Raw genomic sequence first — 25,650 nt, 5'->3', positions numbered from 1 at the left:
CCCAAATTCTATGCTCAATGCTCTGACTGATGAAGGTCAATGTGCAGAGAGCCTTCTTGACCACCCTGTCTACCTGTGATGCCTCTTTCAAGAAAGTATGTACTTGCACTCCAAGATTTCTCTGCTCTATGACACTCCCCAGAGTCCTAACATTCACTGTGTAGGTCATGCCCTGTTTAGACTTTCCAAAATGCAACACCTTGCACCTATCTATGTTAAACGCAATTCCTCAGCCCACCTGCCCAACTGATCAAGATCCTGCTGCAATTTTTGTCAACCATCTTCACTATCTACAATCCCACCCACCTTTGCGTGATCTGCAAACTTACTAATCGTATCTTGTACGTTCTCATGCAAATCACTGATATAGATGACAAACAGTAAACATCAAGGGGTCCAGCCCTAAACCACAAGTCACAGGCCACCAGTCCAGAAAACAACCTTCCACTATCACCCTCTGCTTCCTTTCATGAAGCCAATTTTCTATCCAGTTTCCTAAATCTCCTTGGATCCCATGCGATCTAACCTTCCAGAGGAGTCTACCGTCTGGAACCATCAAATACCTTGCTGAAATCCATGCACACAACATTCACAGCTCTCTTCTCATCAACCGTTTTGGTTATATGGAAGTCCTGGGGAGGATATTTCAGAGTCCTGCTGCAGCATATTCAGCTATACCTGAGAGAATAGAGCCAAGTCGCTGGTACAAATGGTCAGAAAACTGTCACAGAAGGGGTGCCCAGTGCTTGCTGAAAGCTGCAGTCCAGGAAGTGGCAGATCTCTCAATATTGTGAGCTCTTTGACCAAACCACTGTGAAAAGGAATGTAAATTATAAAGAGGTTCAATGTATTCATTTCAAACTTTTTTAACGTCAATATAAATTGAATATGCTGCAGTCTTCCCGATTCCAGTAAACGTGGTTGCAGATGCTGCATTTTGGTTGAATCTAAATAAATTTTCTGAAGAAGGGTCTCGACCAGAGACATCACCCATTCCTTCTCTCCAGGGATGCTGCCTGTTCCGCTGAGTTACTCCAGCATTTTGCGTCTATCTTCGGTTTAAACCAGCATTTGCAGTTCCTTCCTACATAATTTGTCAACCAGATAGTAGTTCCTTAAAATTCAGTACATCTTCTGACATAATTAAAACAATTTATAATGTAATATTTGGCATTTGGTTCTCAACTTTAATATTTTCTGGAGCATTCTCAATATTCTCCCAAGCCCATGTTTTTCAATAGACAATAGACAATAGGTGCAGGAGTAGGCCATTCGGCCCTTCGAGCCAGCACCACCATTCAATGTGATCATGGCTGATCATTCTCAATCAGTACCCCGTTCCTGCCTTCTCCCCATACCCCCTGACTCCTCTATCCTTAAGAGCTCTATCTAGCTCTCTCTTGAATGCATTCAGAGACTTGGCCTCCGCTGCCTTCTGAGGCAGTGAATTCCACAGATTTACAACTCTCTGACTGAGAAAGGTTTTCCTCATCTCCGTTCTAAATGGCCTACCCCTTATTCTTAAACTGTGGCCCCTGGTTCTGGAGTTTCCATTTTCCTTCTGGATTTGCTGCTGTCTTTTCCTCTCATTGACGGAATTACCCAGTGATTATCATAGTGTGATAATCGGCTCGTTGTTCCCAAATGTTATCAGGCTCACTGGCAGGCATCTCAATAACGATGGCATCATTGCAAACACATGAGATCATCCCAAATTCATGGCAGCTCAAAGAGTAAAATAATCATTGCCCGATTCGAAACAAAGACTTGAGCCAACAAACTGCAGTGAAAATAAGAACACCACACTGGAGCATTTAATGCAAGATTTTTTCAATAAAAGTAACTGTGGGTCTATCTGCACTTCCTGTAATTTAGGAGAAAATTGTCAGCAACCCCCTGCTCTGCTCATGCTGTCAAACCCAACAATCAGTTGACTAACTTGCAGTGCTCTAGCACAAGCTAAACAGCACTGGTATCTCAGCACTGAAACACATGGCCAGCTTACCTATTTCACAGTAAGTAAACTTGGAGTGGTGGAGCCAAAGAGGAAAAGAAAACCTGAAAAATCAAGAGCTACTGATACAACAGCATCTGTATGGGTCTAAGGAACAGGAATGGGGCATCTAACGTTAATGGGGGTTGTAACCATTCAGACATTGTATCCACCCCAGAAAGGGGTAATGATGTAGGGAGTGGCATTAAACAGGAAATCAGAGATGTGTGCAATAAGGATTTTAATGGGATACTTCAATCTACGTATAGATTGGGCAAAGCAAATTAGCAATGATAGTGCAGAAGAGGAATGGCTAAAGCACATTTTCACCCAATATGTTAAGGAAACAACCAGGAAGTAGGTCTAGACTGGTCATTGTGCAATAAGGAAAGATTACCAAGCAATATTGTATGCAATTGTGGGAAAGAATGGCCACTACAGAATAGGATGCTTCATTAAGATGGAGAGTGATAGAATTAATTCTGAGGCTGGATGCAATGTACACTTCCGGGAATGATGGGGAAGACAAGGTCTAGTGAGAGGGAGGAATGGAATGAAATTCGTACTAGTAGAGAAATGGTGCTTGAGAAACTGAACCAAGAAATCCCCCAGAGCCTGGTACTCTGCATATTGAGTAGTATGAAATAGTGGAGGCTTTGGTGGTCATTGTCCTACGTTCTTTGGACTCTGGAACAGTTCCAGTGGATTGGAAGGTAGTCAATGTGATATCAACAATTTGAAAAGCAGGTTAAGAGAAAACAGAGAATTCTAGACTGGGTTAGCCTGATCTCAGTGGTGAAGAAAATGCATGTGTCCATTATAAAGAATGTAATAGCAGAGTGCTTGCTTGCAGTAGGGAGTCTGGATTGGACTAAGCAAATGTCGATTCATGAAAGGAAAATCATGCGTGGCAAAGCTACTTGATTTGTTTGAGGTTCTATCAAACATAAAAGATTAGGGAGATTAGTGGATGCGGTATCTCTCGACTTTCCAAAAGCTCTCGATAAAATCTAACATGAAAGATTAGCATGCGATAGAGAACTGGTTGGCTGGCAGGAAACAAAGAATGGGAATTAAAGTTTGTTTTTCTGAGTAGCAGGCAGTGACTAGTGAGGTGCCGCAGGTGTCAGTGCTGAGACCCCAACTATTCACAGTGAATATTAAGGATTCAAATGAGGGAATTAAATGTAATATCTCCAAGTTTGAGGACAACACTGAGCAGGTTGGGAGGGAGAGCCCTGACAAGGATGTGGAGAAGATCCAAGCTGATTGAGGAAGTGAGCAGACACATGCCAGGTGCAGTATAATGTGGATAAATCTCATAGACAGGAATAAGCAATATATTTTTAAATTTACAATAAATATTTAACAGTTTTCTAAATAAAAGTAGGAATGCACACTTGACTCGTCTAAAGATGTGCAACTCGATACTCCCTGGTCTATAGTTCGGCAACTCTTGTGGTCTGGCATCTATTGAATCTCTAGGACAAATCTACAATAATGAACTAATTCTAACTAAGATCTAAAGTAAACTGAGATCTGTATTAATTCAACCCGAATAACTCACCAGGGCAACCTTTGCAATCTCACCCAATGCCGTTTCCGACTGAGGGAATGTTAGGGTGGCAGACTGTTCTCAGAGCACTTGCGTGATCTGGGATTGTCAATGCATATAAAAAAATCAGCTCTCCTGATCAGAGGAAAATAGTCCTCTCCCTGGCCAACCTTCTCCCTGGTAACCCACTTATTTTTAACATACATATAAAAAGCCTTACGATTTTCCTTAATCCGACTCACCAAAGACTTTTCATGGCTCTTCTAATCGCCCGCCTGATTTCTTTCCTATTCGCTTTATATTCCTCATAAGCCTAGTCTGATGCCACCTTCTTCAACCTGACGTATGCTTCCTTTTTCTTCCTCGCCAAGTTTGCAACCTCCTTGGTCATCCATGGTTCCCTTACCTTGCTGTTCTTACCCTCCTTTAAACTACTCCCACGTCATCTGTGGATTTACCCAATAGCAACTGCTCCCAATCTACCCTCCTTAGCTCCTGCCTAATGACATTGTAATCTGCCTTGCCGCAATTAGGTATCTTCCCCCCCAACATCCAGACCTGTCCCTATCCAAAACAATCTTAAACCTTATGGAGTTGGGATCACTAACTCCAAAATGTTCTTCTACTGTAGCATCGGTCACCTGGATAGGCTCGGTTCCCGATACAAGGTCCAGTATGGTCATCCTGCCTCAAGTCGGGCTGTCCACATACAGTTTAAGGAAACCTTCTTGGATACACCTAACACATTTTGGTTCATCTAATCCTCTTGATGAATGGGCAGGGAGTTTATTCACAGAATTAAAGAGTAATCATTGGTCGAGGACCAAATGTGGGTAAAATGATGAGTGCAGGAAAGTACACCAGGCGGCTTTGTCATGGTGGGCCGCTGTGCCTCTTTCTGTGCTATGCAACTTTGTGACTATATTGGATGTGTTTCACATAATGAGGAGATCCTTTTGAGCATGGTCAGGCAGTGAGTGGGAACTGGGGTGATTTAGGAGGGAATGGTTTGTGCTGGGGTAGGGTGGGTGGTGATATGGGATCTGTTTCTCCTGTCCTGTGATTCAATGCAGCCCGTGTTATAGAATCAGCCCACTGCTGTTTTTAGTTCCTGTTTCCCATAGCCTGACCGATCATGTCATGCTTGGTTAACTGAAAAGCTATTAAAATGAAGGTAAAATCAGCCTCGTTTCGAGATGTAAATGAGCAGTCACCAGATTGGTTGCTACTCAAAACAATAATGTGTAAATCATTAAGCGGAACATTTGGTTCCTCTTCTAGGTTTTTAACACTTTAACCTCTGACATGACCCCCAACCTTGGAGACTAATCTTCTGAATGCCTGGATGAATAGAAATGGAGTGGGAGTCAGAGCTGGTAAACCTAAAGCTAATCATTATGATTTTGCCTTTATCTTCACCATGATCTGTACAGCCTCCATTAGTTGATAATCCTGGCATTTCCATTGATATTGTGGGACTTCCCATGCTCATTGTAGTGTTACTCATCCATACCTCCAATATCTGGTGGAACTAGACCACTGGTCTCTTTTCTCTACATCCTCATCTTTTAACAACAGGTATTTAATGCAGTTCTGTCGCTGTTCTGTCCTAATCCAGACTTTCTGCACCACAATCCCCACCAGGTGAGGTTTGCTCGTACCTATCAGTACATGACCGATTCCCCCAACCAGCTTCCCCTGTGATTTTTACGACTATCAGTATGGACACGCACCCCTACCAGCTCCCCCTGTGATTTTCAAGGATTAATTACCAGGGTGAGACGTTATTGGTGAGCCCTGCCTGTTCCTGGCTGACTTGATATGGTGGTGATGATGTGCTGCAGTCCTTCTGGTGAAGCTACTCACAAGTGCTGTTGGAGAGGAGTTAACCCAATGACAGAAAAAAGAGGAATATATTTCCAAATCAGAATGGTGTGCTACATAAGGCGGCACTGTTCCCAGCCCTTGTCCTCCTTGATGGTGAAGGTGGCTGTAGATTAGTGTAATGGTGTCACTCATGTTATGCGTCATGCATCCAATTACGCCTCCAATTGGAGGCGTGGGTTCGTATCCCACTTCTGACACCATGCTGTGATGACCGTATAATAACAGAAGCCTTACACCTGAATAACGATCCAAAGACTTTATTAACTACATAGCAAGCACGACCTCACGCCTGCACGTTCCACTTACACTAACTGGAATCTCGCAAGCAGTGGTCACTCAAAAGTGGTCACTCAAAAGCTAATGGGGCGTAACTACAAAAGCATGTCGCATAACATGAGTGACACCATTACACTAATCTACAGTGGCCGGTGCTGTCAGCAAAGCCCTGTAAACCAACTGTGGTCCTTTCCCTAACATACGTCCCCATTCCCCACCTCTCTGCAAATTTAGAACATTAAACATTGTGAAGTACAGCACAAGATCAGGCCCTTCGGCTTACAATGTCTGTGCCATACATGATGCCAAGACCATCTACCTGCACATAATACATATCTCTCCATTCCCTGCATATCCATATGCCTATCCAAAAGACTCTTAAAAGCCAATATCGTATCTGTCTCATCCACCAAAACTGGCAATGTGTTCCAGGCACTCACTACCCTCTGTGTAAAAAGGTTGCCCTGCAGATCTCCTCTACACTAACACTATCCAACACGTTAGGGACAAATTACAACTTGATAGTGGAATAGTGGTGATAGTGGAAGATATTTTGTGGACTGGAGGCCTGTGACTAATAGGGTTCAGTGCTGGGTCCATTGCTGTTTATACTAATGAAGTTTGCAGATTACACCAAAGTGGGTGGTATTGTAGATAGTGAAGATGGTTGTTAAAAATTGCAGCAGGACCTTGATCAGTTGGACAGGTGGGCTGAGGAATGGTTGATGGAATTTAATACAGAGAAATGTGAGGTACTGTATTTTAGGAGGTGCAGAACCCATGCAGTAAAAGGTAGGGCTCTGGGGAATGTTGTAGAGCAGAGGGATCTAGGAGCGCACGTACATAGTTCCTTAAAACTGTTGTCACAGGTAGATAGGGGAGGCCAAAAAGGTTTTCGGCACATTGGCTTTCATCAGTCAGTGTATTGAGTACAGTTGTGAGGTCATGTTACATTTATATAAGATATTAGTTAGTATTGTGTTCAGTTTTTAACACAATGTTATAGGAAAGATGTTGTCAAGCTAGAAATCGTGCAGAGAAGATTTACAAGGAAGTTGCCAGGATTCAGGAGGCTGAGCAATAGGGAGAGGGTGACCTGGCTAGAACTTTATTTCTTGGAGTGCAAGAAGATGAATGGTGATCTTCTTCTTTCTTCTTTTGTGTCCATCATCCATGTTTCAAATGTCACATCACTGTCATCGTCCGTCCTGAAAATTGTGTAGAGGTGTACAAGATCATGAGAGCAATAGATTTGGCAAATGCACAATCTTTTGTCTGAAGAAGGGTCTCGACCCGAAATGTCACCCATTCCTTCTCTCCTGAGATGCTGCCTGACCTGCTGTGTTACTCCAGCATTTTGTGAATAAATACCTTCGATTTGTACCAGCATCTGCAGTTATTTTCTTACACAATCTTTTGCCCAGAGTAGTTTAATCGAGAACCAGAGGACATAGGTTGCCTTAATTGGTCAGGCTCTTGAGTTGGGACATCTTGTCACAACTGTGCAAGATGTCGTTAAGGCCACATCTGGAGTATTGCCTTGCTGCAGAAAGGATATCATTAAACTGGAAAGGGTGAACGAAACATTTCTAAGGAGGTTAGCACGGTTGGAGTGCTTGAGTTATAAGGAACGGTCATTTAGGCTGGGTCTTTTTACCCTGGAGCTTAGGAGGTTGAGGGATAACCTTATAGAGGTTTATAGAATCATTCATGAGCTCTGTGGTCTTGCTATTCACATCAAAGCCTTGGCAAACTTGGATGAGGTCCACAGAAAGTCAAAACTGTATCCCGGGAAGAATCTGGTCCATTGGAGCAGTAACTAAATGATATTTGCTGTGTTTCTTTGTTGCTGTGAGTGAGCTTTATTGTCTATGGATATACTGAAATTAAGTGAGTTGATTTTATCCTCTGCCTATGTACACAACCATCGAGTTGTGTAAACAATTTATGCATGGATTCACTTGGGGGGAATGCAATCATATGCAATGCACTTCAGTGTAATCAGAGCTATTACCCATAGTTATGAGCAGAAGCCAGTTCTTGTCTCCATCTGTGCTGTGAAAACATATGGAGGGTTCGAGAAAGGTCACCATTTCTGCTGACTGCGTACAATTGGCCAACCTTAGAAGTAAATCAAGATTGTCATAAGTGTTGAGAGCTGCGCTGAGTGCACCTGGAAAATGGTTCTTCCCTTTCAAATATTGACAGTTAGTATATCTTTACAATGTTCCACGCAGAAAATCAGCTTCATTCAGGAATGGTACCTTGACAGCACATTAAAGTGTTTTCTACAGTTTTAACCAAAGGTAAATCTGGCAAGTATCCACCAAGAGAGAAGCAAGAACTTGCAGTTATTTAAAAATGTGATAACTAGAATTGTATCTGAGTTGAGTATTTTAATGTTTTTTGTTCATGCATTTAGTTAAATTCATTCAAAATTAATTCATGAGAATCAGTAATTACTCACACATATCATATCATCATATCATATCATATATATACAGCCGGAAACAGGCCTTTTCGGCCCTCCAAGTCCGTGCCGCCCAGTGATCCCCGTACATTAACACTATCCTACACCCACTAGGGACAATTTTTACATTTACCCAGCCAATTAACCTACATACCTGTACGTCTTTGGAGCCATATTGGGAGACTTACAGAGCATCACAACATCAGACCTAGTGAAAGGTCACAGACCTGACCCGTGAACCGTTTCTCTTTCCACAGATGCTGCTTGACCTGCTGAGTGTTCCCAGTATTTTCTGCTTTCATTAAAGATTTCCAGTATCGATGGTCTTTTGCTTTCAGATGTTAGCGGGGTTTGCCTCTTATAAATTGACTGCTGTGTTCTGAGGTTACAGTGATTATTAAGTCAAGCCTCAAGAGTGGTTAATTGTTATATGCACTGGGACTGGAACAATGAATTTCTTATGCTACATCTTTACAGGCACATTACCCTAACTACATAACAAATAAATATACTGTGGCGCCACCTGGGGGTCAAGCCACTTACTGATCGAACCTTCATCACCAGAACTGGAACAATCACGTGACAGGGAGATGACAGTTGACAGTTGGAAATGAAGTTGACAGTTGGGGATGACAGTTGACAATTGGAGATGGGAAGCTCAGCTTGAGCGCACGAGTGAACAGACGTGTGGTGCTCCTCTCAACAGCAATAAGCACCTAACTGTTCTCCTAACTAAGCGCGCGTGTATTCAACCACTGTTTCGTTAATACAACCCGTTTGATTCACAATGCTTGGATACACAAATTATCAGTTCTACTAAATAAACAGACCACAATACTGCAAGCAAAATGACATAGTGTATCCTTAGTAGTACAAAGCCCATAGTGGTTCAGTACTGAGGTAGGGTTGTGGTTAGAAACATAGAAACATAGAAAATAGGTGCAGGAGGAGGCCATTCGGCCCTTTGAGCCAGCACCGCCATTCATTGTGATCGTGGCTGATCGTCCCCAATCAATAACCCGTGCCTGCCTTCTCCCCATATCCCTTGATTCCATTAGCCCCTAGAGCTCTATCGAACTCTCTCTTAAATCTATCCAGTGATTTGGCTTCCACTGCCCTCTGTGGCAGAGAATTCCACAAATTCACAACTCTCTGGGTGAAAAAGTTTTTTCTCACCTCAGTTTTAAATGGCCACCCCTTTATTCTAAGACTGTGGCCCCTGGTTCTGGACTCGCCCAAAATTGGGAACATTTTTCCTGCATCTAGCTTGTCCAGTCCTTTAGGGTCCTTTAGGGTTGTTTAGGATTATTACACTTCAAACGTAGTTAAGTAGCTATAATGTATGTTTTGCCCAACGGAGATCTTGAAAGGCCGAATATTCTATGACGTTTCTCTATCCTTAAGTGCAATTTGTTGTTGGTGGTAAGTAAGAAGGTATACAATAAAGGACAGGTTGTGACTTGTATCGTGGATGTTAATGGATTTCCCTTTGCAACGCTTGTACTAAAGTTATTGATTTTCTTCTAGGGTATAATATTGTTGTCCGAATACCCTCAGGAGCAACAAATATTGATGTATGGCAGCACAGTTATTCAGGGAAGCCAGAGGATGACAATTATCTTGGTGAGCATTTTGAGTAGACTATGATTCCTGCAGCCTTCTATTGTACAGAACGGGTTTCATGATCCATTTTGCCTTTAAAAAATTCAGCCAATTCCCCATACACCAAAAATATCTGTTCAAAGATTACTATCTTCATTGTCTATCATCTTACAAGCAGCAAGTGTATTTTCACATTTGCAATCTGCATTGCAGATGCAGTTTCAGATAAGAGTGGACTTTGGCAAACATACTGTAATTACATCAGAGAATGCTGGAAACACTGGGAAATAAGTGCAGAATTCCCAGTGCTGCTGATGAATGGCCAGCGATCTGCAACCACTCCAACATTCCTTGTTTTGATTTCTAATTTCCAGCATCTGAAGGTTTTTTTGTGCTCACTAGACTTTTGTGTGTTTTCTTACACTTAAAAAAAACCTCCTCCGGTCCTGAGAGACATTACATTTTCCATGACTTACATGAATAATTCAATTTTAGCTATGTTGCAAAGAAAGGAGAAATCTGATTTTTGCCTTTTTGAAAATTTGTTTTTGCTTTGTCTCTCTTTGAATATTTTAATTCAAAATTTGGGGATAGAAATGGGTATGAGGGTGAAATCACACTTCACGCTCCATAATGTGGACATTTTGTGTTCATCAGCCCAGGCCACGAGTGTCGAGCACATTGCAAATGAATTGAATTCTGATCTCAGTTTGTCTTGGACATGCTCTCTTAAATGCACAGCAATGCACACAGTTCTCATAAACATTCAGAATTGTTAAAGTGTGCATGGATTCTTTATCAAGGATGCATGTTGAACACTCCCCCTCCAGGGCAATGGCTCAATGTTTGCTACGACCATGATTAGTTGACTCCCACTTCTTTGAGACAAAGGCTGTGCTTTCAAGCTCTTCCCCAGAAACATGGACTGAAAAAATATTAGCTGACACTCCAGTAACAGTGAGAGGTTGCTGCATTGTTGGAACAATTAGGTATTGATCAAACTCCTCATCCTTCAGAAAGATACAAAGTGCTGGTGTATCTCAGCGGGTCAGGCAGCATCTCTGGAGAACTGCTGAGTTACTCCAGCATTTTGCATCTTCTTTGCTAAACCAGCATCTGCTGTTCCTTGTTATTCTATCCCCATCTTTCAGGGTAGCCAATCAAAATCTTTGTCAAAGAGAGCATAGCATTAAGGTCAGAGGGGGGAAAGTTTAAAGGAGATGTATGGGGCAAGTTTATAATGCAAAAAGTGGTGGGTGTCTGCAACGTACTGGTCGAGAATCGAGGAGGGAGCCGCTGATGGCGACGGATGCGAGGAGTGGCGCAGCTGGTAGCAGAGGGACCGGGGTAGAGTTGGCCTCTGCAAATTGTCCTTAGTGTATAGGATAGAACTAGTGTATGGATGAAATTTGGTCGGCATGGATTCGGTGGGCCATTGAGCCTGTTTTCATACTGTATTGCTAACCAAAATCAAACTAAACTAAACTAAACTAAACTAAACTAAACTAAACTAAACTGCTGTTATTCCTTTGGATGGAGTAGAAATAGATATGGAGGATCTCAGGGCCCGGAGGTAGAGAGTGAGGGATCCTCTTTTAATACCTTCTACAATATTCTCAATGGAGTATAAACCACCAGGAAAAATTAGGATTTGGAATATTGCGTGCAATTGTGGGCGCCCCATTACAGGCAGGATGTGGAAGCATTGGAGAGGGTGCAGAGGAGGTTTACCAGAATGCTGCCTGAGTTACAGCTACAAGGGGAGTATGGGGAGAAGGCAGGAACGGGGTACTGATTGAGAATGATCAGCCATGATCACATTGAATGGCGGTGCTGGCTCGAAGGGCCGACTGAAAAGTCCGGGAGCAGAGCAAGGACGCCCGTTGGCTGAGCAGTAAAGTAAGTGCTAATCACAGTTCAACAGGCAGTTTAAGTGAGAAGTCAGGTAAATTGGACAATCGGGCAATTTAAATTGGTGATATAAGCAAGGCTCACAAAAGGGTGCAGCCCTGTTCAGGTGCAGCCCAGTGAGAAAAGTGCGAGTCTTTGGCTGCGAGTCTTCGGCGAGGAGGCTGAGGTGAGGAGGATACCATTGTTTTAAGCCAGAGCTGGTTATAGGCACAAGGTGATGGCGGAAAAGTTGGTGCGGTGTGTTTCCTGCAGGATGTGGGAAGACAGGGACGTTGCGGGAGCTTCTGGGAGCTACACCTGCAAGAACTGTGTCCAGGTGCAGCTCCTGAAGGGACGTGTGGTGGAGTTGGAGAGGCAGTTGGATGACCTCAGGGCCATCCGGGAATGCGAGAGTTTCCTCGACAGGACCTATTGTGAGGCTGTCACGCCAAAGGTCCAGGTCGAGCGAAGGTGGGAGACTGTTTCCGGGGGGAGTGGACGTGGACTACAGGAGACCCCAGTGGCTGTGCCTATTGCAAATAGGTATACCCTCTTGGGAACTGTCGGGGCAGAAGACGTTTCCAGTCCGAGTGGCGGACCTGTTGGCAAGGATACACGACAGGGGAGACCGAAGTCTGGAAGAGCCGTAGTGGTCGGTGACTCCATAGTCCGAGGGACGGACAGAAGATTCTGTGGCAGCAGGAGGGACTTGAGGATGGTCTGTTGCCTCCCTGGTGCCAGGGTTCAACACATCACAGACCGGCTTCAGAAAATCCTAGCGAGGGAAGGCGATCAACCTGAAGTCGTTGTGCACGTGGGCACGAATGACGTCGGGCGGAAGAGGAAGGAGGTGCTACAGCGGGAGTTTAGAGAGTTGGGAAAAACGCTGAGAAGTAGGACGTCGAAGGTGGTTATCTCTGGACTGCTACCGGTACCTCGTGCTGGTGAGGCCAGGAACAGAGAGATAGAGGGTATGAATTTATGGTTGAGGGACTGGTGCAGAGAGCAGGGATTTAGATTTCTGGACCACTGGGATCTCTTCTGGGCTAGGGGTGACTTGTACAAAAGGGACAGGTTGCATCTTAACAGCAGGGGGACAAACATTCTGGCAGGCAGGTTTGCTAGTGTGACACCTGTGGCTTTAAACTAAGTAGTGGGGGGGAGGGGTTAACAAATTGTGAATATGAAGATGAGGTAAAAGGGAATACAGGAGATATTGCAAAAGACTCTCGGAAGAATGGGAACAGAAGTTCTAGAGCGGAAAAGAAATTAAGGGCAGGGCCAATTGTGAACGATGTGAGAGGGGAGGTAAATACAGAAGTTAAAGTGTTGTACTTAAATGCGCGTAGTATAAAAAATAAAGTGGATGAGCTTGAGGCTCAGTTAGTCATGGGCAAGTATGATGTTGTAGGGATCACTGAGACATGGCTACAAGAGGACCAGGGCTGGGAACTGAATATTCAGGGGTACACAACGTATAGAAAAGACAGACAGGTGGGCAGAGGGGGTGGGGTTGCTCTGATGGTAAGGAATGATATTCATTCCCTTGCAAGGGGTGACATAGAATCAGGAGATGTTGAATCAGTATGGATAGAAATGAGAAATTGTAAGGGTAAAAAGACCCTAATGGGAGTTATCTATAGGCCCCCAAACAGTAGCCTCGACTTAGGGTGCAAGTTAAATCAGGAGATAAAATTGGCGTGTCAAAAATGTAATGCTACGGTGGTTATGGGAGATTTCAACATGCAGGTAGACTGGGAAAATCAGGCTGGAAATGGACCCCAGGAAAGAGAGTTTGTAGAGTGCCTTCGAGATGGATTCTTAGAACAGCTTGTACTGGAGCCTACCAGGGAGAAGGCAATTCTGGATTTAGTGTTGTGTAATGATCCTGATCTGATAAGGGGACTAGAGGTAAAAGAGCCATTAGGAGGCAGTGATCACAACATGATAAGTTTTACTCTGCAAATGGAAAGGCAGAAGGGAAAATCGGAAGTGTCGGTATTACAGTATAGCAAAGGGGATTACAGAGGCATGAGGCGGGAGCTGGCCAAAATTGATTGGAAGGAGGCCCTAGCAGGGAAGACGGTAGAACAGCAATGGCAGGTATTCCTGGGAATAATGCAGAGGTTGCAGGATCAATTTATTCCAAAGAGGTGGAAAGACTCTAAGGGGAGTAAGAGACACCTGTGGCTGACAAGGGAAGTCAGGGACAGCATAAAAATTAAGGAGAGGAAGTATAACATAGCAAAGAAGAGTGGGAAGACAGAGGATTGGGACTCTTTTAAAGAGCAACAAAAGTTAACTAAAAAGGCAATACGAGGAGAAAAGATGAGGTACGAGGGTAAACTAGCCAATAATATAAAGGAGGATAGCAAAAGTTTTTTTAGGTACGTGAAGAGGAAAAAAATAGTCAAGGCAAATGTGGGTCCCTTGAAGACAGAAGCAGGGGAATTTATTATGGGGAACAAAGAAATGGCAGACGAGTTAAACCGTTACTTTGGATCTGTCTTCACTGAGGAAGATACACACAATCTCCCAAATGTTCTAGGGGCTGGAGAACCTAGGGTGATGGAGGAACTGAAGGAAATCCACATTAGGCAGGAAATGGTTTTGGGTAGACTGATGGGACTGAAGGCTGATAAATCCCCAGGGCCTGATGGTCTGCATCCCAGAGTACTTAAGGAGGTGGCTCTAGAAATAGTGGAAGCATTGGAGATCATTTTTCAATGTTCTATAGATTCAGGATCAGTTCCTGTGGATTGGAGGATAGCAAATGTTATCCCACTTTTTAAGAAAGGAGGGAGAGAGAAAACGGGTAATTATAGACCAGTTAGTCTGACATCAGTGGTGGGGAAAATGCTGGAGTCAATTATAAAAGACGAAATTGCTGAGCATTTGGATAGCAGTAACGGGATCGTTCCGAGTCAGCATGGATTTACGAAGGGGAAATCATGCTTGACAAATCTACTGGAATTTTTTGAGGATGTAACTAGGAAAATTGACAAGGGAGAGTCAGTGGATGTGGTGTACCTCGACTTTCAGAAAGCCTTCGACAAGGTCCCACATAGGAGATTAGTGGGCAAAATTAGGGCACATGGTATTGGGGGTAGGGTACTGACATGGATAGAAAATTGGTTAACAGACAGAAAGCAAAGAGTGGGGATAAATGGGTCCCTTTCGGAATGGCAGGCAGTGACCAGTGGGGTACCGCAAGGTTCGGTGCTGGGACCCCAGCTATTTACGATATACATTAATGACTTAGACGAAGGGATTAAAAGTACCATTAGCAAATTTGCAGATGATACTAAGTTGGGGGGTAGTGTGAATTGTGAGGAAGATGCAATAAGGCTGCAGGGTGACCTGGACAGGTTGTGTGAGTGGGCGGATACATGGCAGATGCAGTTTAATGTAGATAAGTGTGAGGTTATTCACTTTGGAAGTAAGAATAGAAAGGCAGATTATTATCTGAATGGTGTCAAGTTAGGAGGAGGGGGAGTTCAACGAGATCTGGGTGTCCTAGTGCATCAGTCAATGAAAGGAAGCATGCAGGTTCAGCAGGCAGTGAAGAAAGCCAATGGAATGTTGGCCTTCGTAACAAGAGGAGTTGAGTATAGGAGCAAAGAGGTCCTTCTACAGTTGTACCGGGCCCTGGTGAGACCGCACCTGGAGTACTGTGTGCAGTTTTGGTCTCCAAATTTGAGGAAGGATATTCTTGCTATGGAGGGTGTGCAGCGTAGGTTCACTAGATTAATTCCCGGAATGGCGGGACTGTCGTATGTTGAAAGGCTGGAGCGATTGGGCTTGTATACACTGGAATTTAGAAGGATGAGGGGGGATCTTATTGAAACATATAAGATAATTAGGGGATTGGACACATTAGAGGCAGATAACATGTTCCCAATGTTGGGGGAGTCCAGAACAAGGGGCCACAGTTTGAGAATAAGGGGTAGGCCATTTAGAACGGAGATGAGGAAGAACTTTTTCAGTCAGAGGGTGGTGAAGGTGTGGAATTCTCTGCCTCAGAAGGCAGTGGAGGCCAGTTCGTTGGATGCTTTCAAGAGAGAGCTGGATAGAGCTCTTAAGGATAGCGGAGTGAGGGGGTATGGGGAGAAGGCAGGAACGGGGTACTGATTGATAGTGATCAGCCATGATCGCATTGAATGGTGGTGCTGGCTCGAAGGGCTGAATGGCCTACTCCTGCACCTATTGTCTATTGTCTATTGTCTATTGTCCTGCACCTATTGTCTATTGTCTATAAGGGGAGGTTGGTTAAACCTGGATTGTTTTCTCTTGAACGTCAGAGGTTGAAGGCGAGGCGAGACCTGATAGATCTATATAAAATTATGAGAGGCATAGACAGTCAGAACCCTTTTTCCAAAGTGGAAATGTCCTACAGTGAAGGTCATAAAGTCATAAGGGGTAGGAGCAGAATTAGGCTATTCGGTCCATCAAGACCACTCCGCCATTTAATCATGGCTGATCTATCTATCCCTCTTAACCCCATTCTCCTGCCTTCTCCCCATAACCCCTGACACCTGTACTAATCAAAAAATCATCAATCTCTGCCTTAACAAAAAAACAATGACTTGACCTCCACAGCCTTCTGTGGCAAAGAATTCCACAGTTTCACCGCCCTCTGACTAAATACATTTCTCTTCATCTCCTTCCTAAAAGAACGTCCTTTAATTCTGAGGCTAGTCCTAGACTCTCCCACAAGTGGAAACATCCTCTCCACATCCACTCAATCCAAGCCTAGCTGTGAGGTTGGAGGAGGCAAGTTTAATGAGAATGGGCAGGGCAAGATTCTTACGCAGAGGGTGGTGGGGGCCTGGAATGCTGTGCCAGGACTGATGGTGGAGGAGGCAGATACGATGGTGGCAATTAAGGGACTTTTAGATCGGCACATGAAAGTGCTGGGAATAGAAGGATATGATCATGTACAGGCAGATGAGATCAATTTAAAGGCATTATCTGCTGTACTGTGCAAAGTTAACTGATCTCTTTCCTCATCTTTGCACACCTGCTATCATTCTGCCTGGCAGAAGCTCACCCACACAGGCAGAGTCTCTGCACTTTCAAAGGAATTAGTTGTGTACAAAGCACACCAGGGTATTTTTTGATTCTTGATAAAGGATCTATTCACAACAGAGTGATCTAGCATTTAAACCTGAAAAAAATAGGAAAATTAATTACTGCATAGTTTGTGATCTATTCTCTTTGTTTCAATTTTCCTAACAAGTATTTCTGGTCTGCTATTTCAGCTTTATCTGACAGTCAAGGTAATTTCGTCCTGAATGGAAACTTTGTGGTGAGCATGTTTAAAAGAGAAGTCAGTGTACAGGGAGCCACAATTGAATATAGTGGCTCAGACAGTGATGTGGAACGTATTAACTGCACAGGCCGAATTGAAGAAGAGCTAATCTTGCAGGTAAGGAGAATCGCACCTCTTTTCCTTATCATGGGTCATAAGATCATAAGATCATAAGGGATAGGAGCAGAATTAGGCCATTTAGCCCATCCAGTCTACTCCGCCATTCAATCATGGCTGATCTATCTCTCCCTCCTAACCCTATTCTTCTGCCTTCTCCCCATAAACCTTGACACCCGTAGGGTCACCTGCTCCCAGAGGTGGAAACTGCCAAGAGCCCATTTGAGGAAATTGGACTCTGGGCAGGTGGGACTAGTGTAGCTGGGACATGATGGTCAGTATGGGAAAGTTGGGTCGAAGGGCCTGTTTCCCCGCTGAATCATTCAATGACTCTATGACTCAATTACAATCATACTTTATTAGCCAAGTATGTTTTGCAATATATGAGGAATTTATATGACTATGAAATTGTACATCCTTATGTCTTTTCTGACTTAATCTTGGAGCTCTTAAATTGTACTTGTTAATGAAGCATCTTCCTAAAAATGGTTGACGTTCATAAGCACTTTCTCTTTAAATGCTGCTAGGTTTTATCCGTTGGAAATTTGTACAACCCTGATGTGCGTTACTCTTTTAACATACCAATAGAAGACCAACTGGAATTGTTTGCCTGGGATCCATATGGTTCATGGCAAGAGTGCAATAGACCATGCCAAGGTAAAATCCAACTAGTTGCTTATGTATAAGTTTTAAATTAATGTAAAAAAATATTTAGCTGTTAGTTTAAATATTTGTTTCTCATCTTGCATCATTTACTTAGTTCTTTGATTGTTCTTCTGTTGGGGAACCCCCACATGTCTCTGAATCCTTTTGCTTATTCCAGGCACGTTGTGCTAGCTGCACTTTGTCTGCTATCACAGGGAAAATAATTCTTAATTTTGCAGCTTCTGTTAACCATGCTAGTCACTCATGAGACCACTTCTATTTGGTAATTCATTCCAGAAATCGACTGCAGACCCCTGTTTATGATGAGCAACTCAGGTGTCTTCCGAGTTTTATGGGCAATGTAGAATCTTCCCAGTGACTGAGCTGTATCTGGTTGCTGTTTGTGTTTCTCAACGATCTGGATGAGAATGCTCAAGGCATGATTAGTAACTTTACAGATGACACTAAAGTGGGTGGTATCGTAGATCACAAAGACATAAACATTACAATAGGATCTTGATCAGATGGGCAAACGAGGAATGTTTCCTGGAGCTTCCTGCAGATAAGTGAAACTAGGGCGAGGTGTTGCATTTTGGGAAGTCAAAGCAGGGCAGGATCTTCACAGTGAATAGGAGGACTCTGGGCAGTGTTGTAGGGCAGAGGGAGCTAGGAGTGCAGGAACATAGTTCCTTGAAAATAACATCACAGGTAGATAGTGTAGTCAAGATGACTTTTGACACATTGGCCTTCATCAGTCAGGGTACTGACTACATAAGTTGGGATGTAATATTACAGTTGGACAAGACATTGGTGAGACCACACTGGTAGTTTTGTGTTCAGTTTTGGTCACCATGCTGTAGGAAAGATGTTGTTAAGTGGAAAGAGTGCAGCGAAGATTTACGAGCATGTTGCCAGGACTTGAGGGGCTTGAGCTATAGGGAAAGATTGGGCAAGCTAGGAATTTATTCCAAGGAGTGCATGAGGATGAGGAGGTAATCTTATAAAGGTGTATAAGATCTTGAGGGGAATAGATAGGGTAGATGGACACAGTCTTTTCCCAAAGTTGGTGAATCAAGAACCAGAGAACATAAGTTTAACATGAAAGGGAAAATATTTAATAGGAACCCAAGGAAGAACTTTTTCAAATAGAGGGTGGTTGGTATACGGAAGGACAGCTTCTTCCTAGCAACTATCAGGCTCTTGAACAATGCTCAACACAAACCACTTCTTCCGTAACTATGATTTAATGGACTTTGTCATGGTTGTACCACCAACTTTGGCTTTGCACAATTAGGGCCTGATTACCGAGTTGTACTGATTATTAATTTGTTGTATTATGGAATGTTTATTTGTGTATCCTGGCATCAACAGGCCTGGAAATCTGCAGCAAGTATGAATTTCATTCTTCTGTTGCCAGTTAAACACTCGTGATTTTCTTGACTCTTGACATTCCTAACGCAATCCTGGTGATGATCAGCCTTCTCATCACGACAGTAGATTCGTTTTTGTGACCTTTATAATTCAACAAAAGTAAATATTTCCGGTTGAATTTAGTTTTCCAAAATCGGGAATGCACACCCAAGCTATCCCGGCGGGCCACCACAAAGGAGGACCCAGCAGGCTGCCCGCGCCGTTCGAGGCCGCGAAGAAGGACTTGGCAGGCCGCGGCCTGCCTTGTGAAAGCTTGGAAGTCGATGAAGCCGACAGACGCGAGGAGTGGGCCGAGAGGAGAGGGACCGGCGTATTGTCTCCAGCGACATCAAGGTCGCCTTCAGGAGGTGTCCCCTGGGCACTACGGCAATCGAGCGAAGAGAGGGATGTCGGTTTGCGGGTTGAGCTGGTCGAGGGCGACGGAGGAGACCCTGCACTTGACAGGGGCACACATGGATTGGGAGCCTCTCCAGTACATCAAGCATGTGGACTGGAATTTGCACCTTTTGTAAATGGCACCAAAATATGGCGACTCGTTTATGTGCGATCAATGCATAACAAATTTCACTGTGCAATGCACAGATGACAATAAAGAATGTGTAGGATGGAACTGCAGATGCTGGTTTACACCAAAGATAGCCACAAAATGCTGGAGTATGGGAAAATGGAAAAATGCAGGCAATTGGTATTGTCCCAGTTTGGCAACTTGGTCTACATAGACAAGATGGGCCGAAGGGCCCGTTTCTATGCTGCGTAGTTCTATGACTCTAACAATACTACGGATGCTGGAGACTGGAGGAAAAAGAAACATACATTTGGTAATAAAGATATGGGCAGCATCTGTGGAGAGCAAGAGTGGACAAGAAATATTCTGAAAGCAGAAAAAACATTGGTCCAGAATTTTTTCTTAGTGACCAAACTAAAGCACCCACACCTGATCTTAGGAAAGGCTGTCACAAAGAGTAAGAGAGTCAAGAGTCAAGAGTGTTTTATTGTCATATGTCCCAGATAGAACAATTCTTACTTCCAGCAGGACAACAGAATATGTAAGATATACACAAAAAGCTGGAGTAACTCAGAAGGAATGGGTGATGTTTCGGGTCGAGACCCTTCTTCAGAAAGAATCATTGATTGAAGTATAGGATCCAAAATCTAGGATTTCAGAGTGAAATGCCCAGATTATTTAACCCTGGTGTTGTCTATTTCTGATCTGACCGCAACACTGCTGTGTAGGAAAATTACTGCAGATGGTGGTTCAAATTGAAGGTAGACACAAAATGCTGGAGTAACTCAGTTGGTCAGGCAGCATCTCAGGAGAGAAGGAATGGGTGACGTTTCAGGTCGAGACCCTTCTTCAGACAACACCACTGCTCGCATCCTGTAACCGATCCTGCTTGATGTGAAGGGAGTGTGAGCGTCACTTTCTTGCACTGTATCTCAGTAAAATGGCTTTGTTTTTCTTCATATCAAAGACTAAATGATAAATGTGTCTATCATTCAGAGAACACCTGCTGTATATCATACACTGAAACGTCAGACCTGCAATTGGACAGACTCCAGATTTTCCCTGAAAACATGCGAATGTGTATGCTGATCTGCTTTCATCTGTTGCATACAGGGGAGCGGAGGAGAACGGTTGTCTGCGTGCGAAAAGGCGATCATTTGGTTGTTTCTGACCAAAGATGCGAGCATTTGTCTCGACCAACAGCAGAGAATGAGCTGTGCAACACGGACTGTGAGTTAAGGTAAAAAGTAGCATTGTGGTCGAAGTCTTAATGAGGCAGAATGTTCAACAATGCACTGACGGCTTCCTTTCACCATTATAATAAATACCTTGAGCTTGAGGAGTTATGCTGACTGTGTTGATATCGGCATGTGCATGTCTTTGACCTGTCTTTGAAGTAACAATCGTACAGAAATCCAGTCCTGCCGTACTTGCCATTTAAACGCTATGTAATTGACTGAAACTACAACGTGGAAGTGATGTCCAGCTTCAGTGCTGAAGATGTGCCCAAGTACAGGTGCCTTTGAGCACACATCTGTATGTTGCTTTAGAGACAGCCCCATTCACAGAGTGTGTACGTCTCTGCACGTGCTATGCTTCTGTCTCTGTTTCTGTGGGATGGGACTTGTTTTGAAGCACATGAGAATTGAAAACAGTTGGCTTTAACATATAAGTAGTTTTGCTCTGATTTCAGGTGGCACACGGAAGGGAAAAGTGAATGTACTGCCCAGTGTGGACCAGGACACAGAACACAGGATATTCACTGCATGAGGTACACTCATGGGGAAGTACCAAGGGTGCCCATGGACGACAGATACTGTGCCAATCAACCGAAACCTCCCAGTCGGGAGCCCTGCCATGGTGACTGTCTCAGGTCCAGTTGGCATTATACATCCTGGTCACAGGTAACCATTAAGCAGCCTCTGTCACCTAGTAGACAGATTAGCCTCCGTGTTGTGCTACGTTGATGCTCCTAATGATACTTACATTGAATATTTTAAAGCAACTGTTCAGAATGTGAATCAGAAAGTCTTACTTTTGTGCCAAAACATGAACTTGAGAAGGACAAAAGGACCAATAAATGCAGAGTAAATGGTAGACCATAAGGCATAGCAGTATTAAGCCATTCGACCCATCAAGTCTACTCCCCCATTTGATTATGGCTTATCTATTTTTCTCCCTCAACCCAATTCTCTTCTCTTCTCCCTGTAACCTTTGACACCCTCACTAATCAAGAACCTATCAACCTCCGCTTCTAAAATACCCAATGTCTTGGCCTCCACAGCCTTCTATGTCAATGAATTCCACAGATTCACTACCCTCCAACTAAAGAAATTCCTCCTCATCTCCATTCTCAAGGTGTGTCCTTCTATTCTGAGGCTGTGGCCTCTGGTTCTAGACTCTCCCATAACTGGAAACATGCTGTCCACATCCACGCTATCTAAGCCTTTCATTATCTGGCAGGTATCAATGAGATCCCCCTCATCCTTCTAAACTCCAGCGAGTACAGGCTCAGTGCTGTCAAATGCTCCTCATACATTAAACCAATTCTCCCCAGGATAATTCTCGGAAACCTTCTCTAGACCCTCTCCAACGCTAGCACACTCTTCCTCAGATATGCGGCCCAATATTCCAAATATGGCTCACCAACACCATAAAACCTCAGCATTATATCCTTGCTTTAATGTTCTAGTCCCCTCAAAAAGAATGCTAGCATTGCATTTGCCTTCCTTACCACCGACTCAATGTGCAAATTCATCTTATGAGAATCCTGCACCAGCACTCCCAAGTCCCTTTTGCACCTCCGATTTCCGAATCCTCCCCATTTAGAAAGCAGTCTATGCCACATGGTATGCCAGCTGCTCAGAAAAGGACAGGAAGGCCCTTCAGAGGGTCATCATGACAGCCCAGAAGATCATCGGCTGCTCACTGCCCTCCCTGGAGCACCTGTTCAGCCTGCGCTGCCTCAGTAGAGCAGGCAAAATAATAAAAGATCCATCCCACCCCGGCCACCGTCTGTTTGTTCATCTGCCCTCTGGTCGACGTTTCAGGTCGATCAAATCCCGAACAAACAGACTCAAGAACAGTTTTTACCCCAGGGCCATACGAGAACTGAACACTACCTTCTGCACTAGGCAACACTGTTAAAAAAAAAAAATTTGTACTTAATATAATTGTATTTATTTGTTTTTGCATTTATTGCATATATGTTTTTACGCACCGTCAGGATTGGCTATTTTTTAATTTCGTTGTACTCGTTGCAATGACAATAAATGAATATTATTATTATTATTATTATTATTATTATTATTATTATTATTATTATTATTATTATTATTATTATTATTATTATTATTATTATTATTATTATTATTATTATTATTATTATTATTATTATTATTATTATATTCCATCTACCAAAGTGCGTGACCTTACACTTTGCTGCACTGTATTCCATTTTCCATTTCTTTGCCCACTCTCCCATCCAGACCAAGTCCTTCTGCAGACTCCCTGCTTCCTCAACACTGCTTGCCCCCTCCACCTATCTCCACCTATCTCCACATATCCCTGCTTCCTCAACACTGCTTGCCCCTCCACCTATCTCCACCTATCTGCACCTATCTCCACCTAACCCTGCTTCCTCAACACTGCTTGCCCCTCCACCTATCTTCCTATCTTCCGCACACTTGGCCACAAAGCCTCAATACCACCATCCAGATCATTAACATATGATGTGAAAGGTCAACTCCTGCAGAACACTATTAGTCACTGGCAGCCAACCACTATCCCCACTCTTTGCCTTCTGCCAGTCAGCCAATCTCTATCTATGTTAGTACCTTGCCTCTAATACCAAGGGCTCCAATCTTGTTTAGCAGACTCACGTGCCGTCTGAAAATCCTAATAAACAACACGCACCGACTCTCTTTTGTCTATCCCGCTTGTTACTTCCTCAAAATATTGCAAAAGATTTGTCAGGCAAGACCTCCCCTTAACTAAAACAAGCTGACTTTGGCCGACAGGTAAAGGCATGGACGGTGTTGCAGACAGAAATATCGGCCCCATACAAGTGCACGGTTCCCCGAAAATAGCAAGTCAGGTGAACAGTGTGATGAAGAAGGCATTTGCCATGCTTGCCTTCATTGGGAAGGGTACTGAGTACAAAAATTGGAACATCATGATGCAGTTGTACAAGTTGTTAGTAAGACCGCACTTGGAGTACTGAGTTCTGGTTGCCCAGCAAGAGGAAAAATGGCATTAAGTTGCAAAGGGTGCAGAAGAGATTCACCAGGGTGTTACTTTCGATTGCAGGATTGAATTATAGTGAGAGTTTGAATACTCTGGAACTTTTTTTTTTGGAGCATGGGAGGCTGAGAGGTGACCTAATTGAGACGTAAAAGATCATGAGGGGCGTTGAAAGGTGAACGCTCATGGTCTTTTTTCCAGCATTGAGGATTCTGAAACTAGAGGGCATAGGCTTCATGTGAGAGTGGAAGGGTTGAAGAGGAGGCTCAGGGGCAAACTTTTCACTAAGGGTAGACAAAAATTGGAACATCGTTAGTAACTAGAAAGTAACTAGCATCTGCATAAATTGCTTCTTGTTTGTTAATTGCTAGTATTTGTGTGCTCACAGTATCTCAGACTAGCTCCAACAGTGATGTTGCCAAACAGGCTAAGCACCCAGTCTTAGTACAGAATTCTCACAGATTCTCACAAAATGGGAAACAACAACACAAATTCTTAGCGTTCTTAAATGGTAAAATTATAAAAAGTGCAAAATAAAAATTGAGGTCTATAATTGAGAATATGGTAGAAGTTGAAATGACTTTTCTTTAAGTTTACTTTTTATGATCGGTAAACATCTAGGGGGGGTGAGAGTCATCTCTGTATAATTACATTTTCCAGGCTGCAGATTTTGTTGAGCAGTAATCATGTCATAAAAACCCAACCGCACTTTTGCAACATAACATTCAATTTTCAGGCTTTTTTTTAGCAATGAGAACAATTTAAGTACCTTAGATTCTGCAACTGTCAAAGAAATGTGCAGGAACAAAGAATCACTGGGTGTGAGCTGTAGGGAGAGGTTGACTAGGCACGGACTCTATACCTTGGAGCGCAGGAGGATGAGGGGTGATATTATAGAGGTGCATAAAAACATGAGAGGAATAGATCAGGCAGCTGCTTAAAGGTTTTTTTCCCCAGAGGAGGTGACTCAGGACCAGAAGACATATGTTTGAGAAGAAGGAGAAATGATTTAATTGGAATCTGAGGGGTAACCTTTTCACACAAAGGGTGCTGGGTGTATGGAACAAGCTGGCGGAGGAGGTAGTTGAGGCAGGGATGATCTCAACATTTAAGAAACAGTTAGACAGGTACATGGCTAGGACAGGTTTGGAGGGGTATGGGCCAAACACAGGCAGGTGAGACTAGTAGCTGGGACATGTTGGCTGGTGTAGGCTAGTTGGGCCGAATGCCCTGTTTCCACGCTGTGTCACTCTATGACTCTACAAGTCCTGAATTCACACATTTAATGGTGAATGTATATTTCTGCAAGTTGCTGCTTCGCATCTACTCACTGCAAGTAACATAGATAACTGAAAGTCTGGCTCAAATACAGGCCTTGTTTATGCAATCCTGCTGCAGACTCTCACAGGCATTCTGGTTTTCTCAGTGCTCAAAGAGCTGTGGGGGTGGAACAAAGACACGGGAAGCATACTGCATGAACAACCTCGGCAGACGCCTTGTGGACCGGGAGTGCAACGAACATCAAAACCTTGTATCACAGGGATGCAGCGAGTTTCCCTGCCCTGAATGGACAGCTAGTCAATGGAGCGAAGTGAGTGAACTTTAAGGAGTTAAATGTCCACTGCAAAATACAAATAGCTCTGTTGTAACACAATAGTTGTACAGAAGAAACCCTGTGTCATAGAAAATCATAATGACAAGTGTGTCAATTGGGGAGAAGGGCATT

At 43.6% G+C, this 25,650-nt stretch overlaps 1 protein-coding gene across 1 annotated transcript in view; it reads left to right on the top strand.

Annotated features, from left to right (window-relative positions):
• Window positions 1–25,650, top strand: part of LOC144603602 (A disintegrin and metalloproteinase with thrombospondin motifs 20) — a 272,822-nt gene that overhangs the window by 128,287 nt on the left and 118,885 nt on the right. The window contains exons 16-21 of the mRNA XM_078417074.1: window positions 9,709–9,804; window positions 16,935–17,101; window positions 17,629–17,758; window positions 20,796–20,922; window positions 21,376–21,586; window positions 25,351–25,515. Coding sequence (XP_078273200.1) covers window positions 9,709–9,804; window positions 16,935–17,101; window positions 17,629–17,758; window positions 20,796–20,922; window positions 21,376–21,586; window positions 25,351–25,515 — 896 coding nt within the window. The remainder of the gene's footprint in view (window positions 1–9,708; window positions 9,805–16,934; window positions 17,102–17,628; window positions 17,759–20,795; window positions 20,923–21,375; window positions 21,587–25,350; window positions 25,516–25,650) is intronic.

Source organism: Rhinoraja longicauda, chromosome 20 (assembly GCF_053455715.1).
Source record: "Rhinoraja longicauda isolate Sanriku21f chromosome 20, sRhiLon1.1, whole genome shotgun sequence".
NCBI classification, from domain to species: domain Eukaryota; kingdom Metazoa; phylum Chordata; class Chondrichthyes; order Rajiformes; family Arhynchobatidae; genus Rhinoraja; species Rhinoraja longicauda.
The sequence above is the reverse complement of the archived record's forward strand: the minus strand, read 5'-3'. Positions and strand labels throughout refer to the sequence as shown.